Source organism: Grampus griseus (assembly GCF_964374135.1).
Source record: "Grampus griseus genome assembly, chromosome: 3".
Lineage (NCBI taxonomy): Eukaryota > Metazoa > Chordata > Mammalia > Artiodactyla > Delphinidae > Grampus > Grampus griseus.
Genome location: NC_139019.1, coordinates 117,507,447 through 117,522,558, shown reverse-complemented (window position 1 = coordinate 117,522,558; position 15,112 = coordinate 117,507,447). Strand labels below are relative to the sequence as shown.

At 46.0% G+C, this 15,112-nt stretch overlaps 3 protein-coding genes across 3 annotated transcripts; all 3 read right to left on the bottom strand.

Moving 5' to 3' along the window:
* Positions 1-825: 825 nt before the first annotated feature.
* On the bottom strand, positions 826-3,283 carry LOC309819881 (protocadherin gamma-B3-like; the record flags this gene model as incomplete). The annotated part of the gene is given in 3 exon segments (XM_082650332.1): positions 826-1,023; positions 1,026-2,935; positions 2,938-3,283. Coding segments are annotated over 3 exon segments (2,454 nt in total).
* A 4,637-nt stretch (positions 3,284-7,920) lies between these two features.
* On the bottom strand, positions 7,921-10,550 carry LOC309819595 (protocadherin gamma-A5-like). The gene has a single exon (XM_082649932.1). It carries the CDS (start codon positions 10,533-10,535, stop codon positions 7,983-7,985), a length of 2,553 nt encoding a protein of 850 aa, XP_082506058.1. The 5' UTR covers positions 10,536-10,550; the 3' UTR covers positions 7,921-7,982.
* A 1,131-nt stretch (positions 10,551-11,681) lies between these two features.
* LOC309819880 (protocadherin gamma-B2-like) lies at positions 11,682-15,061 on the bottom strand (the record flags this gene model as incomplete). Its single annotated transcript, XM_082650331.1, has 2 exons — positions 11,682-11,693; positions 12,641-15,061. 2 exons carry the CDS (start codon positions 15,059-15,061, stop codon positions 11,682-11,684), a joined length of 2,433 nt encoding a protein of 810 aa, XP_082506457.1.
* Positions 15,062-15,112: the final 51 nt, after the last annotated feature.

Genomic DNA, 15,112 nt, shown 5'->3' with positions numbered 1-15,112 from the left:
CTTAATACTGCACGGTTCCGTGGAAACCATTATACACAGGATCTTATTTCTGCTAAATCTGCATAGATGACACTCAATATTTCTCTCCCCAAGAATGAAAAGCACTTGGAAGAATAAAATAGCGTATTTTGAAATTTTTTATATGTTCCCTGGAGTGACATTTATTTCTGTGACATTTCTTATGGCACTGGAGAACACAGATACGTTTACACTTTTCTATAAATCTTGAAACCCACACTCCACCATCACTTATATTTGTCTCATTTTCAATAAGGGTACCAACAACCACAAACATGTTTGGGACCAATCCACCACTAGGTCACAAGAGTTGCCATTTTTAGACGTCATTACCTATTTTTATCAACATATAGATTAAGAACTGCCCTAATTTAGCCAATATTTGTTTATACCCTCAAGAACATGCAAAGGAAGTGAAAATATATAGGCTACAGTGAAAAAGTATTCTTATATTTATATTATATATAAAACATAGTTTAGGACTGACTACACTGAAACCATGTAAACCACTTAATTGTCTAGATTATATATAAATAATATGTCCTACAACGAGAATAGATACTAGCATATTAAAAATGTTTCAGGACATATTGTTTTAGAATTAACAGAAATTTCAAGATCATCACTAAGCGACATTCCATGAAAGAACAACTGCAACACAGATTAGTGAACAAAGAATTTCTAACAGCCTCCCCATACCCATTCTATGTCCAGAAAAATCAATAAAACACCAAAAAGAAAAGCCCCACAAAAAACAGGGCATACTTAGCCTGTATATTTTTGACCTCTAAAATAGTGAATCGAAACCTAATTATACTTATGGGAGAAAAAGGTTTTGAAGTAACTCACCTGTTGCAAATTGACTGAATTACAAGCAATTTGGGGATTGTCGTTACTGGTACTTTCAAGCCAAGAGGCTTCATTATACAGAAGATCTCGTGGTAGAGCATTTTCAGGCTTTATATTGAGAAATTTAAACTCGGTCTTTGAGGAATGTGTGGCGCACACAGATTGTAGGAATATGGTAAAGCCCCTTCCCCATAGTTGGGGAGAACTCCGGGTCCAGTTTTGGAGCAAAAATTAGTCTGAAAGCAACTCCAGGTGGCAGGGCTGGAGGAGCGTCGCAAACTCAGGGCAACCGCCAGAATCACTGCCAGGAGGAAGAGCACTGAGATCAAGGCCAAGGCTACCACCAGGTAAAACTGCAGCTCAGCTTGGGGGTCAGTGGGCTCAGAGTGGTCACTGGGGTCCGGCAGCGCCTCCTGCAGGCTGTCCGCGAAAACCGGGAGCAGCGTGGCGGTGGCCGAGAGGGGCGGCTGTCCCCCATCACGCACAGCAACCAGCAGGCGCTGGCGGGCCGCGTCCCTGTCGCCCAGGGCCCGCGCAGTGCGCACCTCGCCCGTGCGCAGCCCCACGCTGAAGAGTCCGGGCTCGCTGGCCTGCAGCACGTGGTAGGACAGCCAGGCGTTGTGTCCAGAGTCGGCGTCCACCGCCACCACCTTGGTGACCAGGTAGCCGGGCTGCGCGGCGCGCGGCACCGTGTCGAAGAGCGCCGAGCCGTCGGGCCCCAGCGCCGGGTTCAGCACCCTGGGCGCGTTGTCGTTGCGGTCGCCCACCAGCACGCGCAGGCTCACGTTGGCGCTGAGCGTGGGCGAGCCGTGGTCGCGGGCCTGCAGCGTCAGCTCGAAGGCGCGCAGCTGCTCGTGGTCGAAGGCGCGCTGCGCGAACACCACGTCGCTCTGCGCGCTCACGGACATGTAGGACGACAGCGCGCGCGGCTCCAGGTCGCTGGCCACGATGGAGTAGGAGATGTGGCTGTTGGGCCCCAAGTCTGGATCTGAAGCGCTAACTTGGGCGTTGGAGGCGCCGGGCGGGTTGTTTTCGGCCACGTGGACCACGTAGCAGGCCTGGTGGAAAACCGGAGCGTTGTCGTTGACATCAGCGACTTTCAACGTGACACTTCTTTTAGAGGAGAGGGGCGGCTTGCCCTTGTCAGTAGCTGTGATAGTGACATTGTATTCTGGAGTCTTCTCTCGATCTAAGGCTCTATCTGTCACCAGCTTGTATGTGTTTTTTGTATCTTGAACTATTTTAAATGGGAAATTTCCTTTTAGTTGGCATAAGTTTTCCCCATTAAATCCAGAACCTAGATCATGTGTTTTGATCAAGGCAACCACAGCCCCCAGCTCAGCATCTTCTTGTATATATTTAGATTCAGAATCCAGGGTTATCTCGGGAGCATTGTCATTTTCATCCAAAATACCTATTTGTAGTTTGCAATGCGCAGTTTGACGTCCACCATCCTTTGCTTCCACCCCAGTTGTGTAGCTCCCTCTCTCTTCAAAGTCCAGTCCTCCACCAGTGGTGAGTTCCACTGTTTCACTGTCCAGCTTGAACAGTTGTCTCACTGCCTTACCAATATTGATAAAAGCGTAGGTGATCTCAGCATTGATGCCCTCATCCAAGTCAGTGGCCATCACTCTTAGCACAGAGGAACCCAGGGGTAGGTTCTCTTGAACACTGACCCTGTACATGTCCTGGGTGAACACTGGGGGGTTATCATTTGCATCTGCCACAACTACCCTGATCTGCGTAGTGCAGCTTCTGGCTGGCTCACCCCCATCCACAGCCGTGAGGACCAGGTGGTGGCAGGACTGCTCTTCTCTGTCCAGGGGAGCCTGCACTACCAGTTCTGGGTACCTACTGCCGTCTGGGTTCTCCTTCCGGATCAAAGAGAAATGAGGGTCAGGGTTGAGGTAGTATTGCTGCAGGGAATTGACACCTACATCTGAATCTTGTGCAGATTCCAGGGCAAAGGTGGCTCCAGTTAGGGCCAGTTCACTGATTTCCGGCTCAGTGACATTTCGGCTAAAGGTCGGTGGGTTGTCGTTGACTTGAATCTCCACGGTTATATGAAAAAGTTTAAAGGCTTTTCAGCGACCATTTCGAATTCCAGAACACACATCGACTTCCTGCCACAAATCTGCTCTCGGTCTATACGATCGCTCACAAGTAAGTCTACGTTCTCGGTGCTCACTGTGAAGAATTTCTTCTCTGCACTAATCCGCAGGTTCCATGTACACAAATCTCGCACGCCAAGCCCCAGATCCTTGGCGAGGGTCCCCACCAGCGAGCCCCTGGCCAGCTCCTCTGGAATAGCGTAGCGGACTTGCTCCGAAAGCGCCAGGCGGAACAAAGACAGCAGGAAGAGAAACAAAATTCGCCTCCGCCCAGCCTGGCGCTTCGACCCCAAGTGGTTTCCCATCCCACTCGCTGCGCCTTTGCCTTTCTGATCCCGAAGAGCTGCGATCGCTAAATGATCCCAAGAATTTCTGAGCAGGAGCTACTCCTTGGACACGTCTTGGCAAGCAGATTCTCGGATAGATATTTCTGCCGCAGAAAACCTCAGAGAGTGCACAGTTCGCGGGATTCCGCGGTCCGCAGGCGATTCCTTTGCTTCAGGAGGAGCTGGATACTTTGTTCAGTACTAGCCAACAGCTGCACCCCGCGCCTCGGCTGCAGAACTGCACTAGTGATTACTAAATCAGTTCCAAATATAGAGCCAGCTAGAAGACAAGTCTACTGTGTCCTCATACAGATACTCATTCGTCCCATGTTATAAGGATTTTAACATTTTTTAAATGTATTGTATCTTCGTTCTCGCTGTCATTTCTTTGAACTTGAACTTTATCCATCCAAATCAGGTGATTTTTATTCCTCAAAGCCAGAGGTATCTTGCTGAAGATGTTTATTGGCGTCGTCATGCTTTTAGTTTCCATTTTCATACAGTGGCCATAATAACATCTTCCCTGCGTACCTCAGTAAAATTGAAGACCAAATAAAGTAATATGTAGAAAGTGATACAAGTGAAAGTGTTGGTTGTGACAGAAAGTGTAATATGAAAATTCTTGAAATATCAGCTTGATATGTATTGTTATTTCACTCTATTTCCTTTTCTTCCAACTTATAAAAGTTATAAATCTCACAGCTTTTAGTTTTATCCTATGCATTGCTTTCTTCTGTCTTTATAATCTTCTTCCCAAAATAACTGATAGATAGCAAGGAGATTGGTTGTCCTTATGAAATAGAAGTATGGTAAAGAAGCAAGAAACTCTCTTTTCCTAAAATCGTAGTCATTTAATTAAAAATAGACACTTTTCCGTGTCTTTTTAATTAAATGACTATGATTTAAAACTATTGCACTAATTTTATTTGTCCACACTACATTACCATTGTCTTTAATTGTACTGTTTCTTCTCAAGTAGCTTAGCAATGGTGAGTTACTTGGATTTTGGGGGTGAAGCATGAGTCCTTATAATGATATATTCCAAAGAAAGTAATCTATGTTGTCCACTTTTCCTTGGTCTCTGGGTTACTATCTGATCATCTCAACTCTTTGTATTGACACGCTTCCCTTAGCAATAAGCACTTCAGTTTCCATGTTTCTGATAGGTTTCTTAGAGTATTTATTCCATTTCCAAACTAGAAATCTTCATTCAGAAATTGGTTTTTTTTGTTGTTTTTTTTTTGGTTTTTTTTGTTTGTTTGTTTTTGCGGTACGCGGGCCTCTCACCGTTGTGGCCTCTCCCGTTGCGGAGCACAGGCTCGGACGCGCAGGCTCAGCGGCCGTGGCTCACGGGCCCAGCCGCTCCGCGGCACGTGGGATCCTCCCGAACCGGGGCACGAACCCGTGTCCCCTGCATTGGCAGGCGGACTCTCAACCACTGCGCCACAGGGAAGCCCAGAATTTTTTTTTTAACTACATAATATATGGTCAGTCTAAAACTTGGAAGATGTATAACAATGTAGAACTCATTTTAGTGGAAAAGCACATTTATCCAGGATTCCAGACAGAAACTCATTGGCATCTCTATACAAACATAAAAAACACTACTGGGCTTCCCTGGTGGCGCAGTGGTTGAGAGTCCGCCTGCTGATGCAGGGGACACGGGTTCGTGCCCCGGTCCGGGAGGATCCCACGTGCCGCGGAGCGGCTGGGCCCGTGAGCCACGGCCGCTGGGCCTGCGCGTCCGGAGCCTGTGCTCTGCAACGGGAGGGGCCACAACGGTGAGAGGCCCGCGTACCGCAAAAAAAAAAAGCAAAAAAAAAAAAAAACCAACAAAAAAAACCCACTACTGACTCAAGACTGCTCCAAAATATGACTGAGCAAGTGCCTTTTTTTTTTTTAAACACTGTGTGAGCACTTCAATTAGTGCAGGAAAGTTATCTTTTCAGAACACACATGAAGCTAAAGATTCAAGTATTTCAGAGTATACTATGTATAGTATATACACTCACGGTGTGTAGATCACGCATTTTATTATGTAAAGTCTATTGAAGTTTATAGAGTTATAAAAGGTATTTTCTCCCATTGCATGAAAAAGTTAACCCAGGACACATACCCAAATCTATACAGTAATCTTTTCTTTAAAAAATAATGGAAAAGTGAGTTTTCATGTAGGAGTGAATGATATCAGTATTCAGTATTGATCATACAGATTCTCTTGTTACTCTTTGGATGACTTCACTATTCAGTGAGTCTGTACATTGTACCCTGAGATCAGAATTGCCCATATATAAATATAATTAGATCCCCTTCAAATAAATGTTGAAAAAATAAAAATCAAGTGGGCCTAGGTTCCCAAATGTATGGTAACCCTTTCATGTGGTTGAGTAATGTAACCTACTATTCCATTAATAATATTTTATTGCCATTTTCCCCATTTATTCATACTTTGCAGCTGATGTTCAAGTTGTTGAAAGTACAAAATTTTAAAGATTGAAAAATCTTTTAAAAATAAGGATCTGAAAATCATCTTCAGCAAATCATATGCAAAAATGAATAGCGTACATAGTTCTTCTATTACACAAGACATATTCGTGAAATGAGACACACAGACCAGCATTTCATAAGAAAAATCTCATAGTTTAAGATGAGCACATCCCTGAGAAATAGTTTTTTAAATTTCCAAACCATTTTAAAGTCGTGTCAGTGAAAATTTAATTAACTATCAAGTTAAGAGGAAAAAAAGGGAATTTTATTCGAGCTGAACTGAGGATGATAACCCAGGAAGCAGCTTCTCAGAAAGCTCTGAGAACTGCTCTGCCTGTTAGAAGTTGAAGGCACAGTCAAATACATTTTTGAGACAAAGTATCGTTTATCAAAATGATATACTGATATTCTGTGTAAAGTTCACCAAGGATACATAGTCCAGGTAATTACGTACAAAGTGAGCAGAAAGTCACCGTGACCCTCTACAGAGCTGGGAAAGAACACTATTCTTTTAAGAAGTTACAGCGCTAGCATCAGGAGAAAGAAAAAATATTGAAAGAAAAAATACAGTCAAGCAGGCATTCTCATTTCTGAGGGGCTCTAGTTAATGTGTAATATAGATGTACACTGCACATTAGGGAGGGAGGAGGCCCAAACAAACACAGAGAATTTTATCCTTAATTTTTCTTGTCCTGCCTTACTTTATTTCATCAGTTGAATTGATTTTCCAAATACAAATCTTAAACTCTTCTAATAAAGCAGAATTGTAGCTGCACTTGCAGAAATGCAAACATTCAGGTCAATATTGATTCTGAAAAGTGGAGGGGTTATGTGTAACCAGAAGATGCCAGGTGTATGGTATATATGTATTTAATGAACTGGTATCTAATTATTTGGCGATTTTAAACTGCATCACAGAATTTATTCTAAAGCATAATTCAAAGGATCCTTTGATTTCTTCTCTAAACAATTACACATGTCCAATTATTACATGGGTTAACCCAAACTTTCCAGATTTCAGAATGCCACAGACATTATCATCACTATAAATTTAATCTGTCTTTCTGATACTGATCACGCAAAAGTTTTCTATATTCTTCCACTGATTTATGCAAATTATTAGTACCCTTACAAAAACAGCAGGTACTAAAATACCAATACTGCACAATACTTTCTCCAAAACATATGTGCTATTGGTGTTTAGGCAAATATTCAAAAGAGAACATTACATCTAACAATTTGGATGTTCTAATCAAACAACTCTTCTATTAACAAACAGTTCTGGTATAAGAAAGCCTTTGGATAAAGTGATTATGTATAACCACTTTCTTTTAAAATACTTGGAGCTTCCTTAAAAAACTACAAATAGAACTACCATATGACCCAGCAATTCCACTACTGGGCATATACCCTGAGAAAACCATAATTCAAAAAGAGTTATGTACCAAAATGTTCATTGCAGCTCTATTTACAATAGCCCGGAGATGGAAACAACCTAAGTGTCCATCATCGGATGAATGGATAAAGAAGACGTGGCACATATATACAATAGAATATTACTCAGCCATAAAAAGAAACGAAATTGACCTATTTGTAATGAGGTGGATGGACCTAGAGTCTGTCATACAGAGTGAAGTAAGTGAGAAAGAGAAAGACAAATACCGTATGCTAACACATGTATATGGAATCTAAGAAAAAAAAATGTCACGAAGAACCTAGAGGTAAGACAGGAATAAAGACACAGACCTACTAGAGAATGGGCTTGAGGATATGGGGAGGGGGAAGGGTAAGCTGTGACAAAGCAAGAGAGAGGCATGGACATATATACACTACCAAACGTAAGGTAGATAGCTAGTGGGAAGCAGCCGCATAGCACAGGGAGATCAGCTCGGTGCTTTGTGACCGCCTGGAGGGGTGGGATAGGGAGGGTGGGAGGGAGGGAGACGCAAGAGGGAAGAGATATGGGAACATATGTATATGTATAACTGATTCACTTTGTTATAAAGCATAAACTAACACACCATTGTAAAGCAATTATACTCCAATAAAGATGTAAAAAAAATACTTGTTTCACTTAAGCCTATGGATATCAGCTATAGTTTCTAAAATATCCACATATTATAGAAAAAAGACATTAAAAACAAAATATAATTTGAAAACAAACGGAGAAAGCATCAATTATCAAATCAAGTTAATCTGTAAATAGAGCAAAGAATGATTCACTATTTACGTACTTAACCGATTTTGAATGGGGCAGAAAAATGATGGAAACAAATGAAGAAAATGCTCCAAACATAGTTACAGAAAAAAGAAAACTCACCTGAACAACTCCTAGCTCTGTTTCCTTTGCGTTTATCTTCTCAGATATCAGGAGAGGCTCGCTTTTCTCACAGCTCTCCTGGCTGATGAGTGTGTCCGCGTAGTTGGGCTGCGGGAAGATCACGTGACTCCCCCGCGAGTCCGCGGTGAGCCAGGCCTCGTGCGAATACGTCTGCAGGAAAGCCCGCACCCCGTCCACGCCCACAAAGTGAGAGGCGGGCGCGCCGGCCAACCCACTGACGGAAGCCTGCAGCACGCGCGACCTGTGCCAGCGCCGCAGTCTGAGCGCCAGCAGCGCGATGACAAATGCGAGGAAGACGCAGGAGACCGCGGCCACCGCCACCACTAGGTACAGCGTGAGGCTCGAGTCCTCAGGGTCGGCGGAGGGTTTGAGGTTGCCCAAGTCCGCCAGCACATCTGGGATGCTATCAGCCACAGCCACCGTGAGCGTCACGGTGGCCGAGAGAGGGGGCTGGCCGTGGTCCTGGACAGCCACCACCAGGCTCTGCTTGAGCGCGTCTCTGTCCAGCAGGGCCCGCGCTGTGCGCAACTCGCCCGTGTGCAGCCCCAACGCGAAGAGTCCTGGATCGCTGGCCTTGAGCAGGCGGTAGGACAGCCAGGCGTTCTGGCCTGAGTCTCTGTCCACAGCCACCACCTTGGTCACCAGGTAGCCGGGCTCTGCAGAGCGGGGTGCCAGCTCCACACCGGTGGAACCGTCGGTGGGGAGGGCGGGGTACAGAATCTCAGGTGTGTTGTCGTTCTGGTCCAGGATGAACAGGCTCAGAGACACGTTGCTGCTGAGTGGAGGGTCCCCACTGTCACTGGCTGTCACCCACAGCTGCAGTTCTCTAACCTGCTCATAGTCGAAAGAGCACAGTGCATACAGGATTCCAGTGTCAGAGTTAATGGAGACGCAGGATGATAGAGGCGTTCCCTGAAATTTGTTCTCAGCCAGAGAGTAAGTGACCTGGGCGTTGTTGCCGCTGTCGGGGTCATGGGCGTTTACAGAGAAGATCGAGATGCCTCTGGGGTTGTTTTCTGGGATGTAGGTGTAGTATAAGGTGTGAGGGAAAACGGGAGGGTTGTCATTGATGTCTGTCACTTTCAGGGAGATGTGGTTTTCTGTAGACAGTGGTGGATTTCCACAGTCAGTGACAGTTACTGTGATGTTGTAATCTGAGATCTCTTCTCTGTCCAGGGCTCCTGTTGTCAGTAAGTGATAGTAATTATCAACTGACTTTTCCAATTTAAAAGGCAAGTTCCTGGGAATAGAACATGAAATCTCACCATTCTCTCCAGAATCACCGTCATGTACGCTAAACAGAGCAATTATCGTTCCGGGAAGACAGTCTTCAGAGATGGAACTGGCGAGAGAGGTGAGGATCACTTCAGGCACATTGTCATTCACGTCCTGAACTGTGATTAGTACCTTAGCGCTGGCAAGAAGAGCACCTCCATCCTGAGCTACCACTTCCATGTGATAGAATCTGGATTCTTCGTAATCCAGTGATTGCAGAGTTGAGATTTCACCCAAGTTGGAATCAAGTTGGAAAGTCTCTGAAATTTTGTCTTCTTCATTGCGAAAAGAGTAGGTCAATTTCCCATTTATTCCCTCATCTGGATCCGTGGCGGTTAGTGTGAGCAGCCGAGTGCCGAGAGCTATGTTCTCTGGAACACTCACTCTATACTCGGATTGAGTGAACAGGGGCGCGTTATCGTTTGCATCGAGGACCATCACGCGGATGTGCGTGGTACCAGAGTGTACGGGGTCTCCACCATCTAAAGCTGTGAGTAGGAGGTCGTGAACAGCTACTTTCTCGCGGTCCAACGGCTGTTCCAGTACCAGCTCTGGATATTTCTGTCCATCTGTGTCGCTTTTCGCGGCCAAAGAGAAGTGCATATTGGAGCTGAGCTGGTAACTCTGGAGGGAGTTCACACCCACATCGGCATCTCGAGCAAAGGGAAGTACTAACCGCGTTCCCACAGCCGCATTTTCATTAACTTTTACTTTTACTTCCTCATCCCGGAAACGCGGGAAGTTGTCATTAATATCGATTATTTCTACTTCTACCCCATACATTTTCATTTTACTCTCAACCAAGATGTTAAAACTCAGCAGACACAGCGCGCTCTGAGCGCAGAGCTCCTCCCGGTCTATCCTGCCCGCGGTGACCAAGCTGCCGCTTCGCGGGTTCAGAGCAAAGAGCTGCGTCCTACCTCTGGAGATGATGCGGACGCCCCGCTCCGCCAGCTCCCGGGGCTCCAGCCCCAGGTCCTTGGCGATGTTGCCCACGAAGGAGCCTTTATCCAGTTCCTCTGGCACCGAGTAGCGGATCTGCCCGGCCCCGGCTCCCCACAGCGTCCCCAGCAGCATGGAGAGCAGGAACAGCTCTCTGCAGCCCCAACCCCTCAGTGGATCCGCCATTGCCTCTCTCTGACCAGTTTTCTCTTAGTCCTGGTTCCAATCTGCTGTTTCCTTACTTCTCTAAAGCCAAGGGGAACACATTCCCTTGCGGAAATGGGAGAGGGGCGCGGGTGGGCGGCTTTTCCCAGAAGCTTGTCTGGTCTGCGCGTGCTTAGTGCGGAAGGAACAAAGTCTGATCGCATCAGCGGCAGCTTCTTTCCCACTTTGGTGAACAGCGACGCTCAGAGTCCTAACCAGTTACTACACCAATTCTGTTTTGATTTCAAATATGTTTAATTCTATTTTATTTCTAATAATTTTCTGTTTCCTTAATATATTACCACGTGACATTCCTTATATTTAAATAAAATTTAATTCTAAAATAGCAAAAGACTTCCACAAGCTTAATTCTGAGACTAATGTAATTATTAGATTATTTTTTACTTCTTTAGAAAAGTTTTATTTACTGTGCCATTGAGCCTATGCCCTTTAATTACCTCTTACCTATATTGAGTCCATTTAATTAGGACATCAGTATTCTTTTGCGGTTTAAAGATTTCACTTTCTAATTAGGATATATTTATGAAAACATCCCCGTTTGTATATAAGAATGCCAAGAAAACAATTCTAGCTCTCAGTAGACCTTTGAAAAAAGGCCTACTGAATTATGCAAATTGCATTAGCTGTCATATGCAGAAGAAATAGAGGGACTTTTTTTTTTTTTTTTTTGCTTTTTGTTACTTGTGAGGTCTTCAAGAAAGTTTCAAGATTTTCACACTAAGAACATGGCAACTACACTATATCAGACGGAGAGTTTGAGTCGGATTAACTATGCATTATTTATATTTTCCTATTACCATGTCTAAATTGGAGTTAGATGTTTTACAGTTACAGACACCTGGGGAAAATCAGTAGAGTGACTATGGCAGAAAGGGCTTTAGTTCATCACCCTTACAGAAAAACAAGTCCAGATACTTATCATTGAGCAGGCAGTGAGTGGCCTCTCTATGTTAAGACAGATATTTAATGTTATCACCTTTATATGGTAGCAGAAAAAGAAATGCCTCATGACTAAAAAAAAAAAGTGGACATTTCAGAGAGTCCATTGAGAGAAGCAATTTTTACTTAATGACACCTTTATAAGAAAATAAAGAAAATAAAGATGTTTTACATCGATACCTAGAAAATTCAAAAAATAAAGTTTTAAGGAAGCAATGTGAGAATAGGTTGCAAAATTTTTCTCAATGTACAATTTTTCACAAGAGCAATTTGTTATTGTGCCTGAGAGAGAAAGATTTCTCCCATTTATTAAACACACTCTTAATAGCAGACACTGCATACCTCAAACTTTTCACAACCTTTTAAAATAGATCTGGGATCCCAAGACACTTAGCTTGTAAAGATACGAAGAGTGCTGGTGTTCATGTCAGTCCTACCCATGCTCTGCTGTTGACAGGCCATGACATTGAGTAAAATTCTTCCTTTCTTTGGTTCCCAGTTTCCCAAACTAGTGAGATGGGGAGCTCTCTTTACTCTTTTTTTTTTTTTGCGGTACGCGGGCCTCTCACTGCTGCAGCCTCTCCCATTGTGGAGCACAGGCTCCGGACGTGCAGGCTCAGCGGCCATGGCTCACGGGCCCAGCCGCTCCGCCGCATGTGGGATCCTCCCGGACCAGGGGCACGAACCCGCGTCCCCTGCATTGGCAGGCGGACTCTCAAGCACTGCGCCACCAGGGAAGCCCTCTCTTTACTCTTAAGTACTATAATTCTAAGAGGAAGTGCAACTAAAATTAATAAAACTAATATAAAGACCCTGAAGGAAAAAGGAATAGCTTAAGGTCTCAACAGTAATAAACTTTCAGAGGGAAGGAATGTAAAGATGAGGAAGAAAAAGAAGTATTTTATGAAGTAAAAGCTTGTAACTATGTTAAATAAATCATACCTGTCAGATAGAAAACCTATGTCAAAGATTTGTTTAAATATGATTATGATACGTAAGGCAGAAAACCACCCAAATTCTAGCCACAAAACAATAAAATATGAATTGAAGACTTCTACTCCGGTTAGGTGATTTGTTAATAAACATTGAAACCGCAAGGTAAAAAAGTGAATTAAATTAGAGCTCACCTTTAAAATAGTACCTGAGGCAAATGGGACCCCAGCATCTCCGTGATTACTACTTGGCACCCAAGAGGCATCTTCGCAGAGGAGATCCTGAGGGGGAGCCATTTCTGGGGTGACGCTGAGAAAATTAAATTCTGCCTTAGCTGATTGTGAGGCAACACACAGATTGTAGGAATAGGGCAATGTTCCCTCACTGTAGTTGGGGGGAACCATGGGTCCAGACTTGACACAGACACCAGGCTGAAAGCAGCCCCAGGCAGCGGGGCTGGAGGAGTGTCGAAGGTGTAGGGCGACCGCCAGAATCACTGCCAGGAGGAAGAGCACTGAGATCAAGGCCAAGGCCACCACCAAGTAAAACTGCAGCTCAGCTTGGAGGTCAGTGGGCTCAGAGTGGTCACTGAGGTCCGGCAGCGCCTCTTGCAGGCTGTCCGCGAAAACCAGGAGCAGCGTGGCGGTGGCCGAGAGGGGTGGCTGTCCCCCATCGCGCACAGCAACCAGCAGGCGCTGGCGGGCCGCGTCCCTGTCGCCCAGGGCCCGCGCCGTGCGCACCTCGCCCGTGCGCAGCCCCACGCTGAAAAGTCCGGGCTCGCTGGCCTGCAGCACGTGGTAGGACAGCCAGGCGTTGTGTCCAGAGTCGGCGTCCACCGCCACCACCTTGGTGACCAGGTAGCCGGGCTGCGCGGCGCGCGGCACCGTGTCGAAGAGCGCCGAACCGTCGGGCCCCAGCGCCGGGTACAGCACCCTGGGCGCGTTGTCGTTGCGGTCGCCCACCAGCACGCGCAGGCTCACGTTGGTGCTGAGCGCGGGCGAGCCGTGGTCGCGGGCCTGCAGCGTCAGCTCGAAGGCGCGCAGCTGCTCGTGGTCGAAGGCGCGCTGCGCGAAAACCACGCCGCTCTGTGCGCTCACGGACACGTAGGACGACAGCGCGCGCGGCTCCAGGTCGCTGGCCACGATGGAGTAGGAGACGTGGCCGTTGGGCCCCAAGTCTGGATCTGAAGCGCTAACTTGGGCGATGGAGGCTCCAGGCGGGTTGTTTTCTGCCACGTGGACCACGTAGGAGGCCTGGTGGAAAACTGGAGCGTTGTCGTTGACATCTGCGAGGCGCAGAGTGATGCTTATACTAGAGGAGAGGGGCTGCTTGCCTCTGTCGGTGGCCATTATAGTGACGTTGTATTCTGGGATCTCCTCCCGGTCCAGGGTCCTGTCTGTCACTAGCTTGTAATAGTTCTTCGAGTAAGATTTCAATATAAACTCGGTCTTTCCCAAGATTTGGCAGTAAACTTCTCCATTTTCTCCAGAGTCTCTATCTCTTGTTTTTATCAAGGCGATCACTGTTCCTGGTGGTGAATCCTCTGGTAGGGGAGTAAATATTGAAGTCACAATCACTTCTGGTGCACAATCATTCTCATCGAGAATTTCGACTTGGACACTGCAATGGGCTGCTAGATCTCCAGGATCTTTCGCTTCTATAGTGAGAGTGTAACTACTAGCGATTTCAAAATCAAAATCATCCTTTGTCGTGATTTCTCCTGTTTTTCTGTCTAAGTTAAAAAATCGTTCCACTTGTTCATCCACATTATGAAAGGAGTAGATGATCTCTGCGTTGACGCCCTCGTCCTGGTCGGTGGCTGTCAGTTGAAGCACTAAGAAGCCAGGGGGCACACCCTCTTGCAGGCTGACCCTGTACACGTCCTGGCTGAACACTGGGGGATTATCGTTGGCATCTGTGACTTGGATTTGGATCTGGGTGGTGCCACTTTGGGGTGGGTCCCCACCGTCTACAGCTGTCAGGACCAGATGATGAAAATTCTGCTCTTCTCTGTCCAGAGAATGTTTCAGAATCAACTCAGGATATTTACGTCCATCTGGAGTCTGTTTCTCTGTGAGATCAAAGTGCTCATTTTCATTAAGGTTGTATCTTTGCAGTGAATTAGGACCAGCATCCAAATCCAGCGCCGGGTCTAGTGGAAATGTTTTACCTGGCTTAGTGGATTCTACAATTTTTAAGTCAATCTTACTCTGTTTGAATAGCGGAGTGTTGTCATTTATATCCTGTACTATTACTGATACATGGAAAATATTTAGTGGGTTTTCAGCGACAGTATCGAAATCCAGAATGCACAGAGGCTTCTTCCCACAAATCTGCTCTCGGTCTATTCTATCACTCACAAGTAAGTCCCCGCTCTCAGGGTTTACAATAAAATATTCCTTCTCCGCGGTAACCCGCAACTTCCGGGCCGGCAAGTCCCGGACACTGAGCCCCAGATCCTTGGCGAGGTTTCCTACCACCGAGTTCTTGGCCAGCTCCTCGGGAATTGAGTAGCGAATTTGGTCTGGGAGAGCCCCGCGGAACAAAGACAGCAGGAAGGGCAACAGTACCTGCCGCCACCGCGCTCGGCCGCTCCTCTCTGCGCTCGGCCTCATCCTGTCTCCCTCCACTGCTGCTCCGCTCCTTGGTCGGGAGGAGGAATAAGC